At 39.6% G+C, this 22452-nt stretch overlaps 1 protein-coding gene across 7 annotated transcripts in view; it reads right to left on the reverse strand.

Moving 5' to 3' along the window:
- PDCD4 (programmed cell death 4) overlaps window positions 1-22452 on the reverse strand; it is a 37866-nt gene that overhangs the window by 10885 nt on the left and 4529 nt on the right. For 2 of the 7 annotated variants that reach the window (XM_061636031.1, XM_061636025.1), the window contains exons 2-6: window positions 6003-6169; window positions 4304-4403; window positions 2588-2887; window positions 1991-2085; window positions 209-322 (exon numbers count right to left, since the gene is read on the reverse strand). In XM_061636031.1, coding sequence (XP_061492015.1) covers window positions 209-322; window positions 1991-2085; window positions 2588-2887; window positions 4304-4346 — 552 coding nt within the window. In that variant the 5' untranslated portion in view covers window positions 4347-4403; window positions 6003-6169. Of the gene's footprint in view, window positions 1-208; window positions 323-1990; window positions 2086-2587; window positions 2888-4303; window positions 4404-6002; window positions 6170-9920; window positions 10058-15224; window positions 15341-16291; window positions 16425-22452 lie in introns of those variants that run through there. The other 5 variants (XM_061636030.1, XM_061636026.1, XM_061636028.1 and 2 more) reach the window with 5 other exon arrangements.

The following is a 22452-nucleotide window of genomic DNA, read 5'->3' on the forward strand; positions in this document are numbered from 1 at the left end:
CTATAAGATGATTTAATGAAATATTTATCAAATGAACCTACACCCACCATACCTACAATTCATAATCTAATAAAAGTCTATGCTTATACAAGTATTATAGAAATTTTAAAAGTAACATTAGGGAGCTAAGCACCCTCTCCCTAAAGAGATATTTTAAATCTTGCAAATCACTCCCCATTGTTTCCAAAATGCAAGCCATGAGACATACCGCAACTTCATTAATATCCCCATGTTCGAAATATTCCTGGAGTATTGGAGTTAGAGTTTTCTCAAATGCTCTTTCATCCAAAGGCAGAACTACAGTTTCATAGACACAGTTATCCTGTTTTAAACAAAGTTGCAACAAATTATTAAATCAAAATTATCTTCCGGAGATTAAGCGTAATTCATTTTTAGAGTATTACTCCACTGAAAGTAACATTCACACGCTTTTGACTCATATGATGGTATTCAATGTTAGTCCTATTCAGAGTAGACCTACTGATGTTAATAGACATAATTTATTTGTTCAGGAATTTCAACAGGTCTACTCTGAGTAAAACATAGCTGCATACAACCCATTATTCCTTTAATATTGGCAGCCAGACTTCTACCATTAATGGCGTTATACTTTTCATTACTGTCAGCAATTTTAACTGCTTTATAGCACTAATGACAAAGAGGTAAGCTGTCATACTAATACTAAAATGAAGAGATGCAGCTGGACATAATATGAGAAAGGGCCTGCAGTGTGTTCTTCAGCCACATTTCTCAAACTCACCTTCACAACTTTCCTGTCAGCAGCACATCAAATGCTACTTCAAATCCCTAAGTTTGCTCCTTCCCAACTGCTGGTTCCATCACTGGGCCACTGCTGTTACCTCCTCCTCTGGGAGAAAGTTAACAAAGCACCCACAACTAAGTGGGTGAAGGCAAACGGGGGAGGGGAGTGTTCAGTGGGACTAGGGCACAGAAGGAAAGGGCTTTAAAAAACTTTCTTATTCACAGCGCTCTTGATCAAGCCCTTCTGCCCCTTCCCTTTTAAAAAGGAAAAAACAGTCAAGCAAGGGCAAACATTACATTTAACGTAATATGTAGCGCAGCCCCTGAGATGGAAGGACAATGCCAGGGGTTTTGCTGACTTTCTCCAGTCAGAGGTGGTAGCAGTAACAGTTCAGCAACAGAGCCAGGAGTCAATGAGGAGCAAAACAAATAAGGGGGGGGGGAAGCACTGTGAATCCTCTTTCTATACCTACCTTCTGTCTACATCTCATTCTCAAGCTTAACTGACTATATTTTTCAACCTTAAAAAATGTTCCTGGCTTTTCCTCCTTCCAATAAAATTCTTATGCAGGTGGGAGAATAGCACTCAAAAGATAGGAAGATGCTAGACAGTGACCACTATGTTTGGTAGACAGGAAAATCAGCTACAAGCTTTCAAAATTAAAAAATGCAGCAACCTTAATTTTAAGAATTTTTGTATACCATCCACATTTTGTGTAGCAACAAAAGTAATTTTTCTTTTTATCAAGACCAGGGAGAGCCAGTGAAAAACACAGACTATTTAACATGTGCTTTTGATGAAGTATCTGTTCAGGAGTGGTACACTCATCCTTTGGTTCCTATCACCCATGACGTTCCTCCTACTCTGTCTACTATGTTCTCCTATGTACTACTCCTATGTTCCTGTTGCTGTCATGTGGTCTTAGCTATGGAGATACCATGGGTGCCTGCCTGGGACCAGGACCACCAGCAGAAATAAACAAATAAATGCAACCACTACAATGGTGTTTTGTTTAATGTCATACAGAATTATGATTACATTCATGGGTCTCATCATCCGTCTAATCATAACTAGCAAGTTCTTTAAGAAAAAAATGAAAAAATTCATACATGACCTACAATTGTCATATAGCAGCCCTGGGTAAACAAAAGTCAGTGCTATCGCAGCTGTGCACATAGCTACGGAGACTGCCCCTCATCTTGAGCAGCAAACTAACCATTTTCTTACCTGGTCATCGTCATAGTTGGGATCTTTAGTATCTACTTCTTCCAAATCATACACCTGCCCAGGTGTTCCCCAAACTCCTTTGCCTCCTGCACCACCTAAAAAAAATGTTTAACAGCAAAGGTAAAAGCCAGACTACAACAGTGTTCACTTTTGTTTTATCACCTCACCCTAACCTCTCAAAAGAAATCCAGTTTTAAAATTCAGCTTCACAGAAGATAGACAGCAAAGCTGATATTGTTCAGTATCTTCCCAATCTAACCACGATGGTATGCCACTACTCTTAATCAGGCTAATTAGAACAACATAAACCATCTGCAGCAATCATTTTCAAGCATTTGTGTTTGTCTATGTAATTAACAATGTTCATATTAAATTGTGAACCTCAGAGTTATTTCAGAGTTCTAAATAAGAAAAGTATTACACATTCAGATATATATAATCCTTTGCAGATCTCCACTATGCCTACATTATTGTTGCTATCCAATAAACGTAAAACAAAACTGGACTGCCAATTAGGGAAAAGCAAAAAATGAAGACCCATCCAAATCTAAATAACTTCCCAACGAGTTGTTTCTGTTTGCTATGAAGCACACCAACCTTTCTTTGGTAGACCCCTTCCCTTTCCTGAACGAGATCGCCTATCCAGATGCTTTCCCTTTGGACTTGTTGGTACTGGGACCCCAGTTTTCTGTGTTTCCCCATTGTCACTAACTGAGTCTCCTCTTCCAGAGTCTCTAGAGGAATTTTTTCTCAGTCTCCTCTTCACCCTGGCATTTATTTTAGCTTCATTAATAGATGTTGCAGGGTTCCAGTTACCACTGATTTCATTTTTAATTTCCTCAGTGCCACCATTTTCTTCTTCACCAGAAAATGGAGTATCACTCAGATTATCCAGTTCTCAAAACCAAAAAGATATGGAAAAGTTAGCAATTGACCTAAGTAAGTATTTCAAAAATTTCAAACATGGTAAAAGTTCCAGTGTCATTCTAAGCAGTTGCAAACGTAAGTATGTATAACTTCAATAGCATCTGAAATATTTTACTCTTACAGCTCTCCTGCAAAAGTGCTATAAACTAATTATTGGGGGAAGAGGAAGAACAGGAAGAAAGGGTTCAGAGACATTTCGGTGGAGGGAAGAATCAGCTGACAAAAGCTAACATGACAGTATGGCCATAGTGGAATTTGTACTGTGAAGCCCTATCCATATATTGCAACAAAACTGCAGTTTAGTTATTGCAAATTATACTCATGAGGAGTTTGTTTCATAATGTGGCTGAAGTACACCCCTGCTCCCCACTTTTAAATACAAATCTTATGTATAACATTGGGCAGCTTGTTAATGCGTATCTTTTACATCAGACCTATAACAGTCTGTCCGAAAAATAAAACATTTTCTGACAGTTTCTATAACTATTGTGCTTGCATTGCTATATAGTTGTAGGGTTTATATGGCAGCTTTCATTTTTAAATTTTGTTTATAGCCTGTGGTTTTAATTATTTTATTATGCACCATATACGGAAAGGTGATATACAATTTAAAATGAATAAATTTATTTTTAAAAACCCTCATTGTATTATACATTACTTATTTTCCCAAAAAGTATATATATTCCAATAGTTTAAACATTTGAGAGAATTTTTGAAAAAAATAAGCAACAAAGACCCAATTCAACTTAGGGCCTGTAACAAAAGACAATGCAACATGCAAATCTGCACTTCAAGATGGAGTGGGATATTGTGGAATTAGAAGACCAAAGTTATTAACATATCTCAGAACTTAAATAAGTATTATGGAGAGTTTTCTCACTACCAAAAAGCTGACTTGTCTGCATACAGTTATGTGTTGCATTCATAGTTAGCGGTAAGGAATGAGTTCTGAAACCTTCAGCTCTCACTTTATAAACTTCATCTTCACCCTATGTAAGATCTATTGCTTTTTCTCTTCACTTCATATATCTGATGAGGAAGGTTGTTGCTTATGAATTCTTATAATATCACTCATATGATAACAGCTTCCACATGGCAGTCTTAACCTCTGAAAGTTGCTCACCAAGGGTATCAGCTGGATCATATACATGGAGAATCTCCATCTCGGCATCAACCATAACAAGGAATATGCAGCATTTCTACAGAGATTCTCCACATGAACAGGACAATTTATGTAGTAAGGAACTTCAATCATAGCTCCTTCTATGGAGTCACAATCACATGGAAATGTATTTTGTAGAATTTTATGTGGCAAACACAACAAATGAATTGGACTAAAACTACCACAGTAGCAAGTCATTTTGATTAAGCTAAGAAATTTCTTACCTGTTGAGTTGATGTTGTCTGTCTGTTCATTTTCTATTTCCATAGCTGTTTGACAGCAACAGAACTGAATACAAATGAAGTGTTAATATTTTTTCCAGACCTAAATACAGAAAAAATAAGAACCTTTTAGTGCAATTAAATCAACTGTAGAAAACTTAACTGTGCAGTGTACTTTCTTGGATAAAATTGTAACACAACACATCCAGAAAACATCAATTATTTATTTATTTAATCTTTCTCCCACCCTTCCTCCTAAAGGAGCCCAGGGTGGCAAACAGCAACAACTTAAAACACTATAACTTAAAATAAACATATTTAAAACATTTATAAACAATTTAAAACCATCTAAAACATTGTTAAAAAAATTAGAACATCTAAAGACATTTAAAAGCAATCACACACCCTCATAGTTATTAATTTCATAGCTGCTATGGCTAGTATCTCTCAGCCATCAAATGCCTGGGTAAACAGGAATGCTTTTAAATTTCTCCTGAAAATCAATAACGAGGGAGACAAAAAAAATTCATCTGGGAGGGCATTCTACAGATGGGGAACCACCACCGAGAAAGCTCTGTCATGGGTTAACGCCAACCGGGCAGCAGCCTTATGCAAATGTTGTATTATTCAAAATTGAGTTAGCCAGAAAACTCCAAGTTATTCCCTTGCTCCACACAATAATTAATTTAATTATACTGTCTGCCTTCTCTCTAAGGTTAGGGTGGTAACATACAGTAGGGCCCCACTTCCCAGCGCTCCGCTTCCCGGCGTTCCGCTAATGCGGCAGCTTTCCTCCCCTCTTTTAAAGCCGATTTTGCAGCATTTTCGCCTGACGTGCCCCATTAAAGTCAATGGGGTTCTGCCTTACGGCAATTTCCACTTTACGGCGGGGGTCCGGAACGGAACCCGCTGTATAAGCGGGGCCCTACTGTATTCTTATTTAATTTGTCCTAACATCCTATAATCATTGTTATTTTAACTTTGCAGTGGCACTCACAGAAAAGTGCTTGTTTGCCATACAAGTTCAGGACTGAGATAAGATTTGAATTAAGACCAGTATTTTTATTTATATATCTAGTGTGTATGCGTATGTTTATATTTCCCCTATGTACTTCAACAAAGCAGAAACTATTCAAGACTGTGAAACTTATTACCACTGTTTTAATTCTTATTTAGCACCAACTCTGTTTAGGTACTTTGTAGCTACAGCACAATTTTTTTGTGATTGTACAATAGTGTTACCTGTCTTCTCAAAATATTACACAGTTTAAACAACCAATTTTACTTTTATTAATTCTTTTATTCTGACAGCAGATCATCACCTTTCGGAATTCTTGTTGCTCTCCATTCACTTCTCACCTGTTGCTCATCCAGTGTTTTACTCCATTGCAGGACTTTCAAAAACATTAACATCACTGAATTCCCTTATTTCTAATCAGATTTATTTTAGATAGCATGGCTACAATACTCCTACTAGAGGGAAAGCAGGCAGATAATCCTAACAGAGTTTATATCATGCAACGCTATTTTTACCTGTGTAGCTTTCACTATCTCATTAGAGTTCCCAGGGAGTATCTGCTGCAAGTATTTTTTTCCCTTCCCTCACCTTTTATCCAGCAAACACCATGCATTGTTGAGTGTTGAGATTATGACATCAGGTCTTTCACATCATACCTCATAGCAAAGAGTTTTTCAGTATTACCTTAGCCAATCATTCAAGAGTTATGCAATGTTCTGGAGCACTTTATTTTTGCTAGAAAGAGTTTCCTTAGATCTCTCAAGAGGCAGGAAATGGTAAGTTGATTTCTTAGCTTGTGGGGTTAATTCCTTTCCTCTTCGTAGAGTATTCCATTACATGCATCCACGCTCCTTCAAATCCAAAAGAAAAGCACAAGGTTTATATAGCAAAATATATGATTTGTGACACTGGGATTTTGCAAAAGCATTAAAAATTAATATGACTTTTATTGATTTAGCCTTAGAGTCCAAAGTACTAGTTATTTTAAGCAATTTGTTTAAAGTGCATACTAGCAACTATGAGGGAGTCCTGATCCAGGTTGTGACCTTGATGCAGGGAAAGAGGGTGTTTAATTCTTTTCTGCCCATTCTGATTTCCACCAAAAAAATCCTATGCTATTTGCAGGAAATAACACATGTGTTACTTAAATAAAATATATATAACCTTGTTAAAAATATGGCTAAACTACAGGCTAAACTGAAAAAGGGGAAAGAAAATACCTACATCGCTTAGGTAGAAGACTGACAGATCAGTCTCACATTCAACTTTTTAACATGTCTTACATTTGTAAGCAAGCAATATGTGCATATTTTCATCCTTAGGGCTAAAATCCTATGTACACTTATCTGGAAATAAACCCCATTGAGTTCAGTGGGGCTTACTTCTGAATAAACATGTGCAGGTCTTCACATACTAAGTTACATGGAATATGCAGATTCTTTGGAAAGGCAGATGTTTAATGATCTCTGCATTATAGATCTGTTGTTTTTATAGCAGCTAGCCAATGTCTAAAAGTACAGCAAAATAGATTATAGTTCCAGGGTGCTTCAAAACTTTGGAAAGCATCACAACAACAAGATGGGGGAAATAAAAAGTATTGATTTCTCCATTTGATATAGCTACAGAGAAAGTAAATTAGTGTGCCAAAATGTCAAATGAGATGGCAGAAATTAAAGCTGTATCATATACCACCCACTAAAAGCTGGGTTTCCCAAACGGGGCCAGGATCTACTAGTGAGTCATGGGATCTATGTACATTAGCAGTCTGACAAAATGGCAACAGTGGCTTGTCTACACGATTGTGGTTCAAAATGGAAGTTCCAGATTTAATCTGCAGTGTTTGCACTGAAAATATCAGGGAATGCATATGGATGTCACAGGAAACTGTGCAATTTAAGTTTCACCACTCTGCAGGAAATCAGGTGTGACCCAAATAATATATCATGGCAGCAGCTGTATACGTTTGATCCAGTCAAGTTGAAAGGGTGGAGAGTTGTCAACTTTAAAAGCAAAAGGAGCTGAGACTCATGGGAGGTAGAGTCCAATAACATGTGGAAGGCCACAGGTTCCCTGTCCCTGTTCTACATGATTGGGACAGTTCATTATTTAAACCCATGTAATTGCTGCCATGGAATTGGTGATGGCTTCCTGCAGATACCATCTCATCAGGTCCGTATTGTGGTAATTACCCTTTGGAATTCCCTCCCCTTAAATTATACAGCCACAAGAATGGCTGTATACTATAGCCAGCGTGGATTTTTCACATTCCGCAATCTTAAATTGAAAATACCCCCATGCCATTCTGATACTTCCCATAAGCTCATTTCAAAACAAAACCTTACAATATTTATAGTCCTGAACTCAGAAACGCTTGCTTAACAACCATCTCAATTTTCATGGTGATACACAAAACAGTCACAGAGAATAGAGAGTTTAAAGAGAGAGAGGGGAAAAAACCAGACCCCTTTTGGACTTTTTCCTCTGAGAGTTCTCATAATCTGTTGAAATTCATTAAAAATCAGCCATGTTCACAGAGTACCTAGAACCCTATTACTGACCTTGCCCCTTACTCTGACCTTCATCTTCTGCAATGTAAAAGCTAAAAAAATGCCTGGCTGATATTTAATTAATTTAAGAAATTTTGGCTGGAACTCAATGATAATTTCGGGCATGCTCAGTAACAACCAACTGTCAGTGTTCTAAAAGCCATACTCACCGTTGCTGGGTTTGCCTAATCAGGGGGCCACACCCACACCAGACTTTGATTTCATGTGAGACAGTCATGGTTTCCCTCAGAGTATCCTGGGAAGTGTAGTTTGTGAAGGGTGCTGAGAGGAGACTGCTATTCTCCTGAAAGAGGTCCAGTGGCCAGAGTGGTTTAACAGTCAGCCACTCTTACTGAAGCTCTGTGAGGAGAACAGAGCATCTCCTACCAACTCTCAGCACCTTTCACTAACTACACTTCCCAGGATTCTTTGGGAGAAGCCATGACTGTCCAAAGTGAAATAAAGGTCTGGTGTGGATGTGGCCAGGGACAGCTTTGGTTTAAATCTGTGTGGGAGGCTACGTGTGCCTGCTGTAGAATAAAAAGGTGGCGGAAACCGTGAAAAGCAGTGATACTATTCACAATGTTTTCCTTTTGGAAAAGAAAGGGTTTTCCCCTCTGTCCAGTGCCCACCCACCCAATCTCCACCCCTCCCCCTCATCCTACCCTCCCTGCCCCTTCCCCAGGACAGTGTTGGACTACGACCTGGGAGACCAGGGTTTGAATCCCCACACAGCCATGAAACTCACTGGGTGACCTTGGGCCAGTTACTGCCTCTTAGCCTCAGAGGAAGGCAATGGTAAAACCACCACTGAATGCCCTATTCATGTTCGGTATTATAAAAATACCAGAGAGAAATAGGAACTAATTTGTTTGGTCCTATTTCTTAGCAAAGATATAAAAATACAAGCAGCAGAATGAGAATAAACCAGCCCCACCTTTCTCTATATAAATAACAGCAGACACAATCTTTTAGATAAAAGAAAAGAATGTTTCCTTATGACCTCATATGTTAGGAACATAGGCTCTAGCTTAGAAGAAAATAGGAGTCTCAGTTCATTTTAGTGGTTTAGTATCGATGCTCTCAGAGACAGCATCTGTGCCATGCGGCCTCTCTCAATGGTGGATAGATCAGCAAAAGCAGAATATTCAAAAAATCCCCCAGGACAAAGGAGGAGGAAGTCAGGTAAGTAACCCCACCCATTAGGAAGTTACATCATGGTAAAACAGGTACATGGGATATTCCCCAAATATCCCTTAAAGGGAACATGCAACATTTGGCTATTCCAACAATTCATAGGGTCACCAGAAGTCAGGATCGACTTGAAGGCAGTCCATTTCCATTTTCAAACATGATTGCACAGAAATAAATCCCATTGAACTCAAAAAGTATGCAACTGATCAAACCTGTCCTCTTCCGCTCCCCCTTCTTCCTGCTCCCATCCCCCTGCTCCCCCCTCCCCCTCCCCATGGTAAGTTTACCTATCTTAAACATGATTGCACAGGAGTAAATACCGTTGAACTCAATAAGCATGCAAATGATCAAACCTGCCCTCCCCTGCCCCTTCCTTTGCCCCTCCCCCTCCTCCCACACCCCTCTCTCTTTCCCTCTCCTCTCCACTCCCCCTCCTCCTCCCCCATGGTCAGTTTCACCTATCTACTATGATTACATAGGAGTAAATCCCACTGAAATCAATAAGCATGCAAATGATCAGACCTGGCTTTCCCCGGCCTTCCCTTCCTCCTCCCCTCCCCTCTTCCTTCTTCCCTACCCACTCCAGCTGTCCAACCCTCCCCCCTGGTCAGTTTTACCTATCCTAAGCGTCATTGCATGGAAGTAAATCCCACTGAACTCAATAAACATGCAAATGATCAAACCTGTCCTCTTCCGCTCCCCCTTCTTCCTGCTCCCCTCCCTCCTCCTCCCCTCCCCATCCCTTTTGGTCAGTTTCACCTATCGTAAACATGATTGCAGGGAAGTAAATCCCACTGAACTCAATAAGCATGCAAATGATCAGTTCATTCTCAGCAAGCTTGCACAGGATCCCATTTCTTACCTTCCGGATTAAAAAGCAGAGACATTCACTCATAGGCAAAAAAACCTTGCAGTTTACAAATCTGTCAAAATGCAAACACAATTTGGGTTGTTGTTTCACAGTCCAATCCACTTGCTGTGTAGCTTGGAAGAATTTGGTAACATGTGCCTCTGAGCATATGGTGAGTCGTGGCAACACCTGCAATCAGCCCAAATAATAGAAACAGACACTTGCTGTGCTGATCTTGTTTTAGCAGGGAGGAAGCAACAATATTAAGACAGTTGACATAGTTTAGATAGCCACTTTAAATATGTCTGATTTACTTGGCAATTTTAGTGAAGTTTCCTATAGGAAACTTTTGCTTTTATTTCTGTGAATACAGCAACACTTTGCAAAATTTACACTAAACAAACTCCAAAACCAATTGTTGAATAATGGCACTGACTATTCTGCAGAATAGTCTCCAGTGGACATCAGGAGTGTCTGTTTGCACAAGATAAAACAGTGGGAGGTGAAATATATTCTAGCAAAATTCTAGATGTGCTCTGTGTTTTTAATTGACCGTGCCCACCTTGCTTTAAATTAAGTGGTTTAAATATAGCAGGCTGAAAACATGCATCTTGGGCAGGCTAAGTTTGTTTTTTCCAACAGCTAGAGTCATTCAACTGTTAATGCACCCAAAATAGAACATAACCTCCAATTTGAAACACAAAAGGCTGTCTTCACCATCATGACACTGACCAATAAAAAGGCTTTGAAATTATTAAAAATAAATTTGACACAGGTTTCTAGGATTTCATTTCATTTTTTATTTGTATATCACCTTTCTACATTATTGTACTCAAGGTGGTTTACAACCATAGAAATGATAAAATATACCCCCAAACACTGTCATTGTGTAATAATTCAAAATATAACTAAAATAAGCAATTGGCAAAATTCAAGGATCCATTTCACATATCATGTTAACAAGATATCCACAAATGACAACAAAACTAAAACACCTTCATCAATTACGATAAATGTTCCTCCATCCTAAAAAAAAATACCCTGCATATAGAAGAGTGAATGAATAATGAGAGAAATAAATTTTTCTAGATTAGATTCTCTATAAAAACAATAGTAACACAGGAATGAAGCAAAGTAAGAACACCAACAAACATACAAAAATGTAATTCTCCATCTTTGGAGATGCCAGGTATTGCCACCACTCACCATATGCTCAGAGTCACGTTACCAAATTCTTCCAAGCTACACAGCAAGTGGATTGGACTGTGAAAGACCAACCCAAATTGTGTTTGCATTTTGACAAATTTGTAGGGCAGTACAATATCTCAGAGAAGAGGTCAGGTCTCCTGCTCCTCTGGTGCATTCACTATAGCTGCCCAATTTCCCTGCTTTTTAAAGTTTGATAGAAATATCTATGGGTTATAGGTACATCCTTAAACCACAAGGTTTTGTGCCTATTAGTGAATATTTTAGACAGGCACATCTCTGTTGTCTTTTCAGTGCCTACTGAAGACCTTCTTCTTTCAACAAGCCTTTTAAGTAGAGACCTTAATCCCAGTTGGCAGCTGTATCGGAATTGTTTTTAAGATGTTTTGTTTTTAAGATGTTTTTATTCTTTTATCATTTCTTGTTTGCTCCCTATTGCCTTCAAGTCAATTCCGACTTATGGTGACCCTATGAATAAGGTTTTCATGAGGCTAAGAGGCAGTGACTGGCCCAAGATCACCCAGTGACCTTCATGGCTATGTGGGGATAACCGATACCCAATGCTCAGCAATCAAGACTGGGAAAAAATATTTTATGCCTTCCCTTTTCTTTCTCCCTATGGATAAATGGACATTTTCTGTCACACAGAAGATCAGTGGTGTCTCCATTTCCACAAATGTTGCAGGAAGTGGATTGATATTTGTTGTTGTCACTGTTGTTCCTGTTCCTTGCACAACGAGCTTGTAGCAGGAATTTGTAATGTCACTGCTTCAGTATTTTAGGGATATGTGAATGTACATGGAATTACAATAATTTCTAAGTAACAGCATGTGAAAGGAATGGCAAGCAAACCAAAACCCTCCTTTCACTTCTTTTAGGACAGCAAAAAAAAGACAATGCTGAAGCCTTGTGCCAGATAGTAATCCACTTGTCCAAAAACACAGAAATTAACTTCTAACTTAAACTGCATAATCACATACAGATGTAGTAAAAGCAAGACATACCAATACTATAAAACTCAGAAACATGGTGAGCTGCTGCAGAAACAAATTAACTATGCCACAATGGTAAAAGGGGTATGTAGGACAGGAACAAAACAAAATTCAGTAAGAAGTAAGAACCATTGCTTCTGTAAAATGCCTAGAAACTAGTGATATAAGTACATATCAGATCTACAAACCACCACACTGCATAAACACAGGCCTGTCACATATTGCAGATCATGCTTGCTAGACCATCTTTGTTTTGTGGCAATGAGCCTGAGGTTACAAAAACGGCAAAATTAATGAAGCATCTGATGAGCACAGTTCACAATTGCCATTAGACATGCACTCCAGCTGGCAATGTTCTGTAAACGTGCAGAATTTTTAGACGTCCTGAAGTTTGTGATATGGAAAATCTGCCTCCTACAGATGACTGCCTGTGTTCAGCATACACTTTAAATGTAAAAAAGTAAGTGGTTTATGGTTAGTTGATCTTTTCAAAGTTTTCACTTAACATCTGCTGCTGGACCTTTAAATGGTATGGAAACTGTGGTTTAGGAGGCATTTGGATTTTGATCCTACAGCACTTAGAATTTATTTATTTATTAAATTTGTATCCCACCCCTCCTCCCAAAGTACCCCAGTGGTTTAATGGTTCTACACTGTTTCAGAACAGGAGGCAATATACATTAAATCAGTCTTCTCAACAGCAAAAATAACTGTAGCACTGAATTACTGTGAGAGCTCCTAGTAGGAACCTCCTCATCCAATCATATCTTGTTTATACCAGGGTTGATAAAAATCAAGAATAAATATCAATGATTTTTTAAAAAATTAAAAATTAGTTTTAAAATTTGTCATTTTTTAATTTAAATCAATTTTTTTTGTTTAAATCGGATTTCAATTTTTTTAAAAAACAATTAATAAAAAAGAGCCTAGGTCAAAGACGTGCATACTAATTATAAAACTTCTAATTATATTATATGAATATGTTAACAATAGTTTATGGAGATGGGAGATAACCTGATCAGTCCTATTCTGTAGATGGTGTACATGAAATGCATGTCTCTCTCTCTCCCTCTCTATCTCTCTAGGGCCTCGGCCATGCCTCTCTGTAAGTGCAAAGATACGAGAAGATCAATCAATAGAGAATTTGGGGATATGGAGCAGATCTGAATAAGGAAGACTACCATTGAAGGGGTAATCTAGCTCTTAACAGCAGTAGCTTCTTCTGCAGGTGTAGAGAGAATTATTTCTTTGGACTAATTCATTCTAAACCGAGAAATAAATTAAGAACTATAAAAGCAAGAAAGCTTGTATTTCTTTTCCAGACAATGAACAAGAAAGACAAAGGTGAAGAAGACTGAGTTAACTGTACCACCCAGTATTTTGAGTTTCTCATATTGACTTGGTTGAAATTGCCTAAATTTTATTTTTTAAAGAACTTTACATTTATCTAAAAACTGAAATAGTTGACCATTTAAAAATCCATGTTTTGTTAATATTGTTGTATGGTTATTCTTCCGGTTAGTTTTCTTCTTCAACAATCTTTTTAGTACAATTTAAAAGCCTTGGTGATGGTGATTCTGGCACATTGTGATAAAAATATCATGATTAACTGAACAGTTGGAGCTGGTTCATCTCCTGAATGACTTCACAAGTTCATTCTACTTTAGTACCAAAATGACCAAATTATCATTTTTTTGATGAAAATTTATCTGAAAACAATTCAGAATAATTGCTTAGTGTGTACCTAACCTCTAATGAAACCTACATCTCTGAATATGTATTAAGGTTATATTAAACAATAATGTTCTTCTGTTAAAAAATGATGATTAAATAGAATCTTCCTCACTAGTGATTTAAATTGTGATGTAAATCATTCAAATCGAGTCCTTTGGAGAAGTGATTTAAAGCATGTTTTTTTAAAGCATACTTTAAATCAATTGGATTTAAATCAGATCAACCCTGGTTTATACTGAATGGCAAATTAAATGAATCCATACTCCCAAACAATATAAACATATTAAGTAAGGGATGTTAATATGGTCTTTAAAATGCTTCTATTAATCAACATTAAATGCTTCATAGGGAATTATGTTTTCATTTGAAGAAACTGACCTGGTTCAGATGTAATGGAAAACTATGATTTCCCACTACAAGAATAAGCCATAGCAAGCCTCAGGTTTATGTGTTTTCTCTTTTCTTCTGTGCACCAGAGGAGGAGGTTAAATGTTAAACTAGCCAGCTCCCCGTGACATCTAAATTCAGGAAACTATCGTTTGTTCAACCTATGATTAGTAAGACCATACCAGAAAAAAAACATTTCAAATACTGGCTTGTTCTCACTTAAACAAACCACAGTTCTTTGAGTTCATGTATCTCAGGGAACAGTGGCGAGTTTAAATTCAAAAGCAGAAGATGGGCAGAAAATGGGAGGAGGGAGTGTGTGGGTCTGAAGCTTGCTATAATTTGTAATTAAAGCTATGGTTTCCTGTTTCAACTGAATCAAGCCATTGTATCCTGAAAGGCAACTTTAAGTTCTGTTTACAGAGGCTTCATTTATTTGAACTTCATTAAACTTCTTATACATCTCAAGGACCAATCTTTCAAAAATATGACAAAATAAACATTCATAATATTTTAAAACATTTTTGTGGTGACTTAGATTTAAAGTGGACCAAGATACCCTGAACCCTTAAATTCAGATGCCTACACTTGACTAATGAATCTTCATAAACGTGTCTTTAGATAATACTGGCAAAGTAGCATGCTAAACAACTACGAAGTGCAGAAATGCTCTCATTCTTCAGAAGAAATTTTTGACAATGAGATCTTATATACTCTATAATATAGTCCTTCCAAGTCCAGTGAGTCTTAGTACTGTGGTCTAATTTTATGGAAATGAATTTTTCTATGATACCAAATTCTGAAAGATTACCTTTTAGCAGCAAAAATAAACATTCTGTGGTATTTTTGAGAAAGACAGGGAAGTATAACACAATACCTGTACTGATCTCCACTTATCCTAACAGCAGATTGGGGAGAATCAGTGCACCTGAGCATGTTGTACAAAAATTAGCGCACCTTGATCCCGACCCATAAAGCATGAAAATGCACAACCAACCATGGAGGAAACTGTTGAGATGACACAAGTTGACAAGATGTGTTTGATGCATCAGTTAGGGCAGTGGTGGTTTTCAAACTTCAGCGAATCCTTTTGTCCACTCATTTGTCTGCTACAGAACCCTTTTGTGTGAAAGAGAATTCTGGGGCAGGTTATACTTGTACATTCATTGACACAGGACATTGGCTAGGTTTTGTTGGTTGTCATTATTGCTCCAACAAGGGTGCACAGAGAGCACCCTCAACACTCCCCTATAGTTTTACTTTAGAGAGCTGGACCAGCAGTGGCAGGCAAGCTGTCTTTTGAGGGGAAGCCTGACTGCCATTCCTGGTCGTCTTATCACTGAGATCAACGCCCCCGCAAAACAAAACAAAACTTTCGAGGACCACCAGGATTTTCCAGAACGTTGTCTTAAAATCGCTGGGAAAGGCCTTTCTAAGGCAAATGATATATACTCCCGAGGTAAATAATGGGTAGCAACAACAGATGTTGAGCATACTCAGCATAGCTTCAAGAACAGCACCTCGCCACCCCCTCTGAGATACCGGAAACTGCAATCTGCCAAGCCAGACTATTTGTTCATCTAACCCAGTGTTGTCTACTCTGACTGGCAGCGGCTCCCCAAGGTCTCCCGGAGAAGTGTTTGCCATCACCTGCTGCTCTTTTGACTGGCAGTACTAAGGACAGACTGACCCCGAGCCTTCTGCATGCACAGAATGGCCTCTACCCCTGAGCTACATACACCTTTGAATCGCTTCGTGCGTTCCCAGTCTGGGAGGTTAACGACCGCGTTAGTGTTTGTGAGGTCGGTTCATTAAGGCGGAGGACGATACGTGTGGGCACACATACAAAGACCAAAATAACGGTACGTGACAAAGTCAGAAGGCCAAACTGGGGAGATAGATCCCTTCATCCAGAGGGTCCCAGAGCTGGCAGGCTATGCATATCCCTCTCCCCTTGGGAGTCGTGGAAGAAGGGACTGCAGGACTACACCAATCACCCCAAATAATTTACAGGTGGGCGGGTGACGCGCGCCCTAATGGGCGTGCCCCCATTTCCGTGCTCACGTTTCGGGGGGGCGCATTACCGTAGGCGGCGGCCTCAGAGCTGCCCCACACACTCACTTCGCTCCCCCCCTCTGCCGCCGCCGCCGCTGCTGTTCGCTTTCCCCCCGTTTTGTTTGTTTTTGTTCTGCCCAGCAACACGGCCACGAGCAGCCACGCCTGATTGGTCAGCCTGGCCCTGGCTGGTTGTAGCCAATGGAAAAAGAGGAAAGGCAGGCGATCTGAAAGGGAGGTAAGGGGGAGCGTTCAAAACAAAAAGGAAAACAAATATACAGTATATTATATTAAGGTGTTGGACTACGACCTGGGAGACCAGGGTTCGAATCCCCACACAGCCATGGAGCTCACTGGGTGACCTTGGGCAAGTCACTGCCTCTCATGAAAACCCTATTCATAGGGTCGCCATAAGTCGGAATCGACTTGAAGGTGGTACACAATGCAATACGGCTCAAAATGGAGGGAACAGGAAAGGTTGTGTGATGTTACGCTACGATTGGGCGAAACTACAGATGGGGGTGTGTGAGTGAAAGTATCTTCAGCCAAGGGACGGTAAAGGAAGCCACCGAGTTAGCTCATTGTATTCAAGAGATCTACTCACCGAACATTTTCTGCTTTGGGGTAATAAAAAGTATACTTATGGAAGGGTTCTCCCTTCTTTGGCTCCTGACCATTCACCTTTCCCGGCATATATTAACTCCAATTCTTCCCAAAGGCTACAAGATTACAAACACACCGTTTGGACATCTGTTTATTAACATTATGTGATTATCGAGGATACTGTATACATGTTTCATTCGAGGCAAGTCAGTCATTGGGGCTTACAGGAAAACATGCACGTTATTGTGCTTAAGTTTTAAAACTGGAGCATCTGTGCCTTTCACAGCTGGCCACAGCAGAAATTCAGAAGGTGAAGCTTATCGAGCAAAGAGATACTGTGATAAGGTCGCAATTGCTGCATTTAAAGACTGGGTATTTATATCCTTTAGTTGCTGAACAGCCTGAAGAAGTTGTCAATTCTACACCTCACGGTTAAAAACATTTTTAGGCTGCAATTCTCACTAACCAGAGAGTATGATCCATTACACTTAGCGAGACATGCTTCTGAGTAAGTGTGGAGCAGTGGTTAGAGTGTTGGACTTGGGTGGGAGAAGAGGGTTCAAATCCCCATTTAGCCATGAACCTTACTGGGTGACCTTGGGCTAGTCACTGTCTCACAGCCTAATCTACCTCACAGGGTTGTTGTAAGAATAAAATTGAAGAGGGGAAAATTACATAGGCCACGCTGAGCTCTTTGGAGGAAAGGCAAGATAAAATGCAATAATAAATAACATTCAGGATTGTGCTGTTCACTTGGTTTAAACAGAACATGTTCAGGAACATAGGAAGCTACCTTATACCAAGTGAGACCATGGCCATCTGGCTCACTATTGCCTGGATTTCAGGCAGGGTTTGGGGTTCCACCCTGCCCTACCCGGAGATGCCAAAGATTGAATTGGGGACCTTCTGCATGCAAAACATGTGTTCTACCACTCTCAAAAGAAAGAGTATATGTAAGAAAAATACAGAAAAGCAGTAACAAGTAGACTTTTTGTCAATGATTTCACTTTTTGTTGATAACAACTATTTGATCTGATTGATTGCCCTTCCTCCCAAAAGGAGCCCAGGGTGGCAGATAGTTGTAAGAAATACTGTTTTAAAAAATCATCTCAAGGATTAAGCAGTGTCACCACACATAATGAAACTGCTGGCATCAATACACAACAGTAATAATAGCAATGAAGATTCTGCTCCAAGTTCTTGAAGGCTAATACACACCTATCCAAAGTATGCAGAAATCCAAAGCAAATGGAGGCAAAATAAATGCCTGTTGACAGTCATGCTTGCTGTTGTTAGCAGCGTGATTGCTGGGAGTGGTTACCCAGGAATAGCCCCAGTAGCAGATTGGAAGGCAAGTGTCAGGAAAATCCTTAACATACACAAAAAGATCCTGTAGGGGATGGGGATAGATACTATGAGGTGAAAATCAAGTTTTCATTTCATTATACTAGAACAGTCTTGATTTTGCAAACATATTCATAAGGTCTAATGGTCCTTGCAAAAAAACTCTTTATAATATATACTAAAATATAGATTAGTATTCGTTCTAATCAACGGATAGAACAAAAGTAATTTGGTCACATGGTATACCTTAATATTTTAATGCTGGAGTTCTCAGCATGCTTACTAGAGTGTAACACTACATGCACACTAGTTGCTTAAAAAGCAGCGGGACCATTTTGACAGGTTGCAATTTGAAACCAATCTGCACCTGGCTGTACACTTTTTTTGTTTGTTTGATGCAATACACTCAACCCCACTACTGATGTCAGTCTTTTTAGGACTGCCGACAGGAAAGCATTTCCATTGGACACACTTTGGAGTTGCAATGGTTTGTAGACCAAACAGTTTTCAAGTCAGTGTGAAGCTGGCTCAAAGGGAAAACGCATCTGATCTCAAAAACCCAGATTTTGGAGTCCCAATGAAATCAGATGGTTTGATGCTTGAACATATCCATCCTTATTCACCTGGTTGCAACTATTCCCTGGTTGCATTTTAAGATTTAAAATTTTGCACAGCACTCAGCACTGTAGTCATTTGCTGCTTGGGCCATTTTCTCTTGCCAGACTATAGTGTTGTTTATTTTTTAGATAATGTAGCTTATGGGTTATAAAGAGTAAGTACATCCAGAAACGTCACACTTTGACGCCTCCTAGCTGCAGTCTCTCCCTACATCCTCATCTTTCCTTCCCAAAATATTTCACATTGTGGGGAGGGATCCAACACTGCAGTCAATATCAATGAGGCTTGCTAAGAAGATCAAACATTACAGCATCTTGGATGGTGATGTGCAGCCCAATCCAACATGTTTGAAAGTAGATTTCACTTTACTCAGCGGAATTTACTCATCTCTATTCTGATTCAAATGAATAGAATTTAACTTCTTGAATTGTAATTCAGCAGTTTCACTTTGCAACCTCCCTTAGAATTTCCTTTGTTCGAGTCTGGCCACTTTAGGATCAGTAGCACAGTCTTGGAGGTTTGAAATGTTCTCCAACCACTCATTTGGGACTGAATAGGGCAATGGTTTTCTGTCACACTGCAGATGTTAATTAACTCAGTCCTACCAAATTAATTGCTTTGTCTTCTATCACAGCTGTTGTAAAGGATCACTGTGCTTATTTTGCATACATTCTAGCTCTAAGTTCTCAAAGTTTGTACTTCACACATTTCATTTTCCTCTGATCTCACTACTTACAATCCCCTACCCCTCTGCAACTGAGGATCACACTTCATGCATCTGATTAAGTGGACTCTATTACACAAAGCCTTATGCTACACTAAATTTGGTGGTCTTTAGGGTGGCATAAGGTTCTTTCTTGTTTTTGCTGCACAGACTACTATGGATACCCCTCTGGAAATCTTTACATACTTACTCAAAGAACTTGACACAAAAATGTGAAACTCTTATAAATTCAGCATCTTATGACTCCTTTACCACACCAAGAGCTTGTTTACATGGGACCCAGGATCCACATTAAACATGCTGCTTTTTCCATCGTGATTGATTTTTACAGTTCACATACTTCCACACTCGCTACGAATAAATTGGCTGTTTTTCTTTGTAGTATTCACATGCATGTGCGTTTATTGCTATCAGCATTTCCTTGTTGCCGCGCCCACACATTAGCATGTTAACTGCAGAGGCAGGGAAGGGGCGGTGTTTCCCTAAATGAAGAAATAGGAGCTTGAAAGAAAGGGAATCGCTCCCACCTGTGGCTGTTAGGCTGTCCCTGTGCGAGATCGGTGTGCCTTTGGCACCCCGGGACAAGCCTCAGCATGCGTTCTTGGAAACATAAAAAACCCCAAACAATTATCTTTAGAGAGACATTAAAAGCAGCTACTAAAGGGAGCATTGACCATTTAATATTATTGCTCTCCGTGACTGGAGCAGATGCTGGGATGAGACATCAAGGCAGCTCCCCTTTCCCCGGTGCTTTTGGGTGCTTATAAATTACCCCAGCAGCACCTACGACAGCCTCCTCTCGCCGTGGCTGCGAAAAGGGCGCATGCATCAGCCCGAGGGGGGGGAGAGATCCAGCTTTGGGGGGGAGCGGAGGGATGCTACAAGGCAGAAGAGGTCCTCCACACACACACTTTCTCATACTCTCTCGCACGCACACATGCTAGACATAAACAACAGCGCCAAAACCACAGCACCAAGGAAGGAATTTTACGAGCTCCAGCCCTGCTGCCCTCGGAGAGTTGTTGGTGTCGCTGCAGAAGAGAGAGAATGAAGGGGTGGGGAATGTGATTTTGTTTAAAGGAGCAGGAGAGGAAATGTATTGGGGGGGGGAAGCGGGAGAAAGGAAGGCGAGAGCAACCAGAAGTTGCTTCATCAAGGGCAGGAAACAAAATGACGCCCAGAGACACTTAAAGGGGTGGAGAAAAGGGGGATCTAATGGCGAAGAAACTGCGCAGCCAAAAAAGGCGCTTAAAAGGTAATACACGGTAGAAGCAGGTGTGGATTTTAAAAGCAAATTCAGGTTTTTGTTGCATCCATTTAATCCGGAGTTAAAGGCAAAAGCAGTAGAATGCACGTGCATTGGCTAAAACGTCAAGTAAACGGTCCAAATTAAAAGGATCTGCAAAAAGCACTAGATGCAGATTTTCCTGGCATGTAAACAGGCCCCAACTCAGCCAAGTGAACATAAAAACAAGTTTTGGGTTTTTTAAAAAAGCATTTTTGTCTTAAACTGGAGAAAAAGAAGTATCTTCTCAACCTTGGCAGATGGAAGGAAGTAAAGTAGGTAGGTAGATTATATGGCACAGCAGCATATTTAGGATATATTGTACTTTATACTAAACTGTGTCTCAAGCAGCCAAGGCATCTCTGTTGGCTTGGCACTAATAAGATCTTCATACTATCTGCTTTAACAAAAATGGCCTGCTAGCATTTCTGTCCTTCCTTCTTCTGCCCCAAATAAATTATAAAGGCTCTTCGATGACAAGTCGAAGTAATTAAGCCACAGAAGGCTGTGGTTAGGAAGACAGCTGTTCTTGAGGCAGGTTCTCTCTAGTTTCAAACAAATGATTCATATCTGAAGCCTTCAGTCACTACTAGGTAATGAAATTAAGCAAGCTTTAAAATCCTATTTATGTTAAGATTACATTAAAAATGCAGAAGCCACAAAATGCAACAGGGAGACGCTTGACTAGACTTATTTGGTTTATGTCAGTGGGCCATAGTATCTATCTTGCTTGCATTGCATTCTGGGACCAGCCTCTCTGTGGTCCTTACTCCTGTTTGTGATATTAAGCTGAATACTAGGCTTGCTGATTCCAGAAGAATCCAATGAGGCAAGTATTGATAACAACTGGCAATGAGATACATGACTAGAAGAAATTCCCTACTGTTAGTTTATCAGTCCCTTCAGGGAATAGATTTCCCTTGACTGGACATCACTGCCTGTGCAAGACATAATATATGGCACGGAGAATCATAAAACAAAGGCTGTTTACCCCAAATTTAGGAATTTACAGTATGCATCTCATGTAGGCAAGATGACAATCCTCAAGGACATCTGGCAGGAAAGTTTCAAAATAATCTGTTATTTGTCCTTTTCATTTCAATACTCCCCCATTTTACATGCACATCTATGAGATGCAAAATCCCGTTTGAGGATTTTGCATGGGTTAGACTGCACACTCTGTTCCAATGATCTCCTACCTATCTTCACATCGCTTCCTAGGATCAGCTTTAGGACACCGCTGGATATTGGACCAGGAGACAGGTATTGCCTGAACTGCCTGTTGATCTAGAAGGGGAGAGCTTAACTCTCACAGGCCTAGAAATCTTAACTCCTAAACTTTAGATCATGATTTTATTCACCTAACTGCAGGGTTGCTCTAGTAAGAGCAGGGAAAGGTATAATTTTGCTCCTACCCCTATTTGAGTCCCACAACAAAGTGTTGTACTCAGACCACTTTCTCTTTCTTATAGGTCAGGGTTTCTCTTTTTAGAATCAGGAGTGTGAGTGTATTAATTGTGATTTCAACCTATATGCTGCTCCACATTAATTAATGCACATTTAATCAATGTATTCTTTCTTTCCTATAATAAAACC

Source organism: Rhineura floridana, chromosome 7 (assembly GCF_030035675.1).
Source record: "Rhineura floridana isolate rRhiFlo1 chromosome 7, rRhiFlo1.hap2, whole genome shotgun sequence".
NCBI lineage: Eukaryota > Metazoa > Chordata > Lepidosauria > Squamata > Rhineuridae > Rhineura > Rhineura floridana.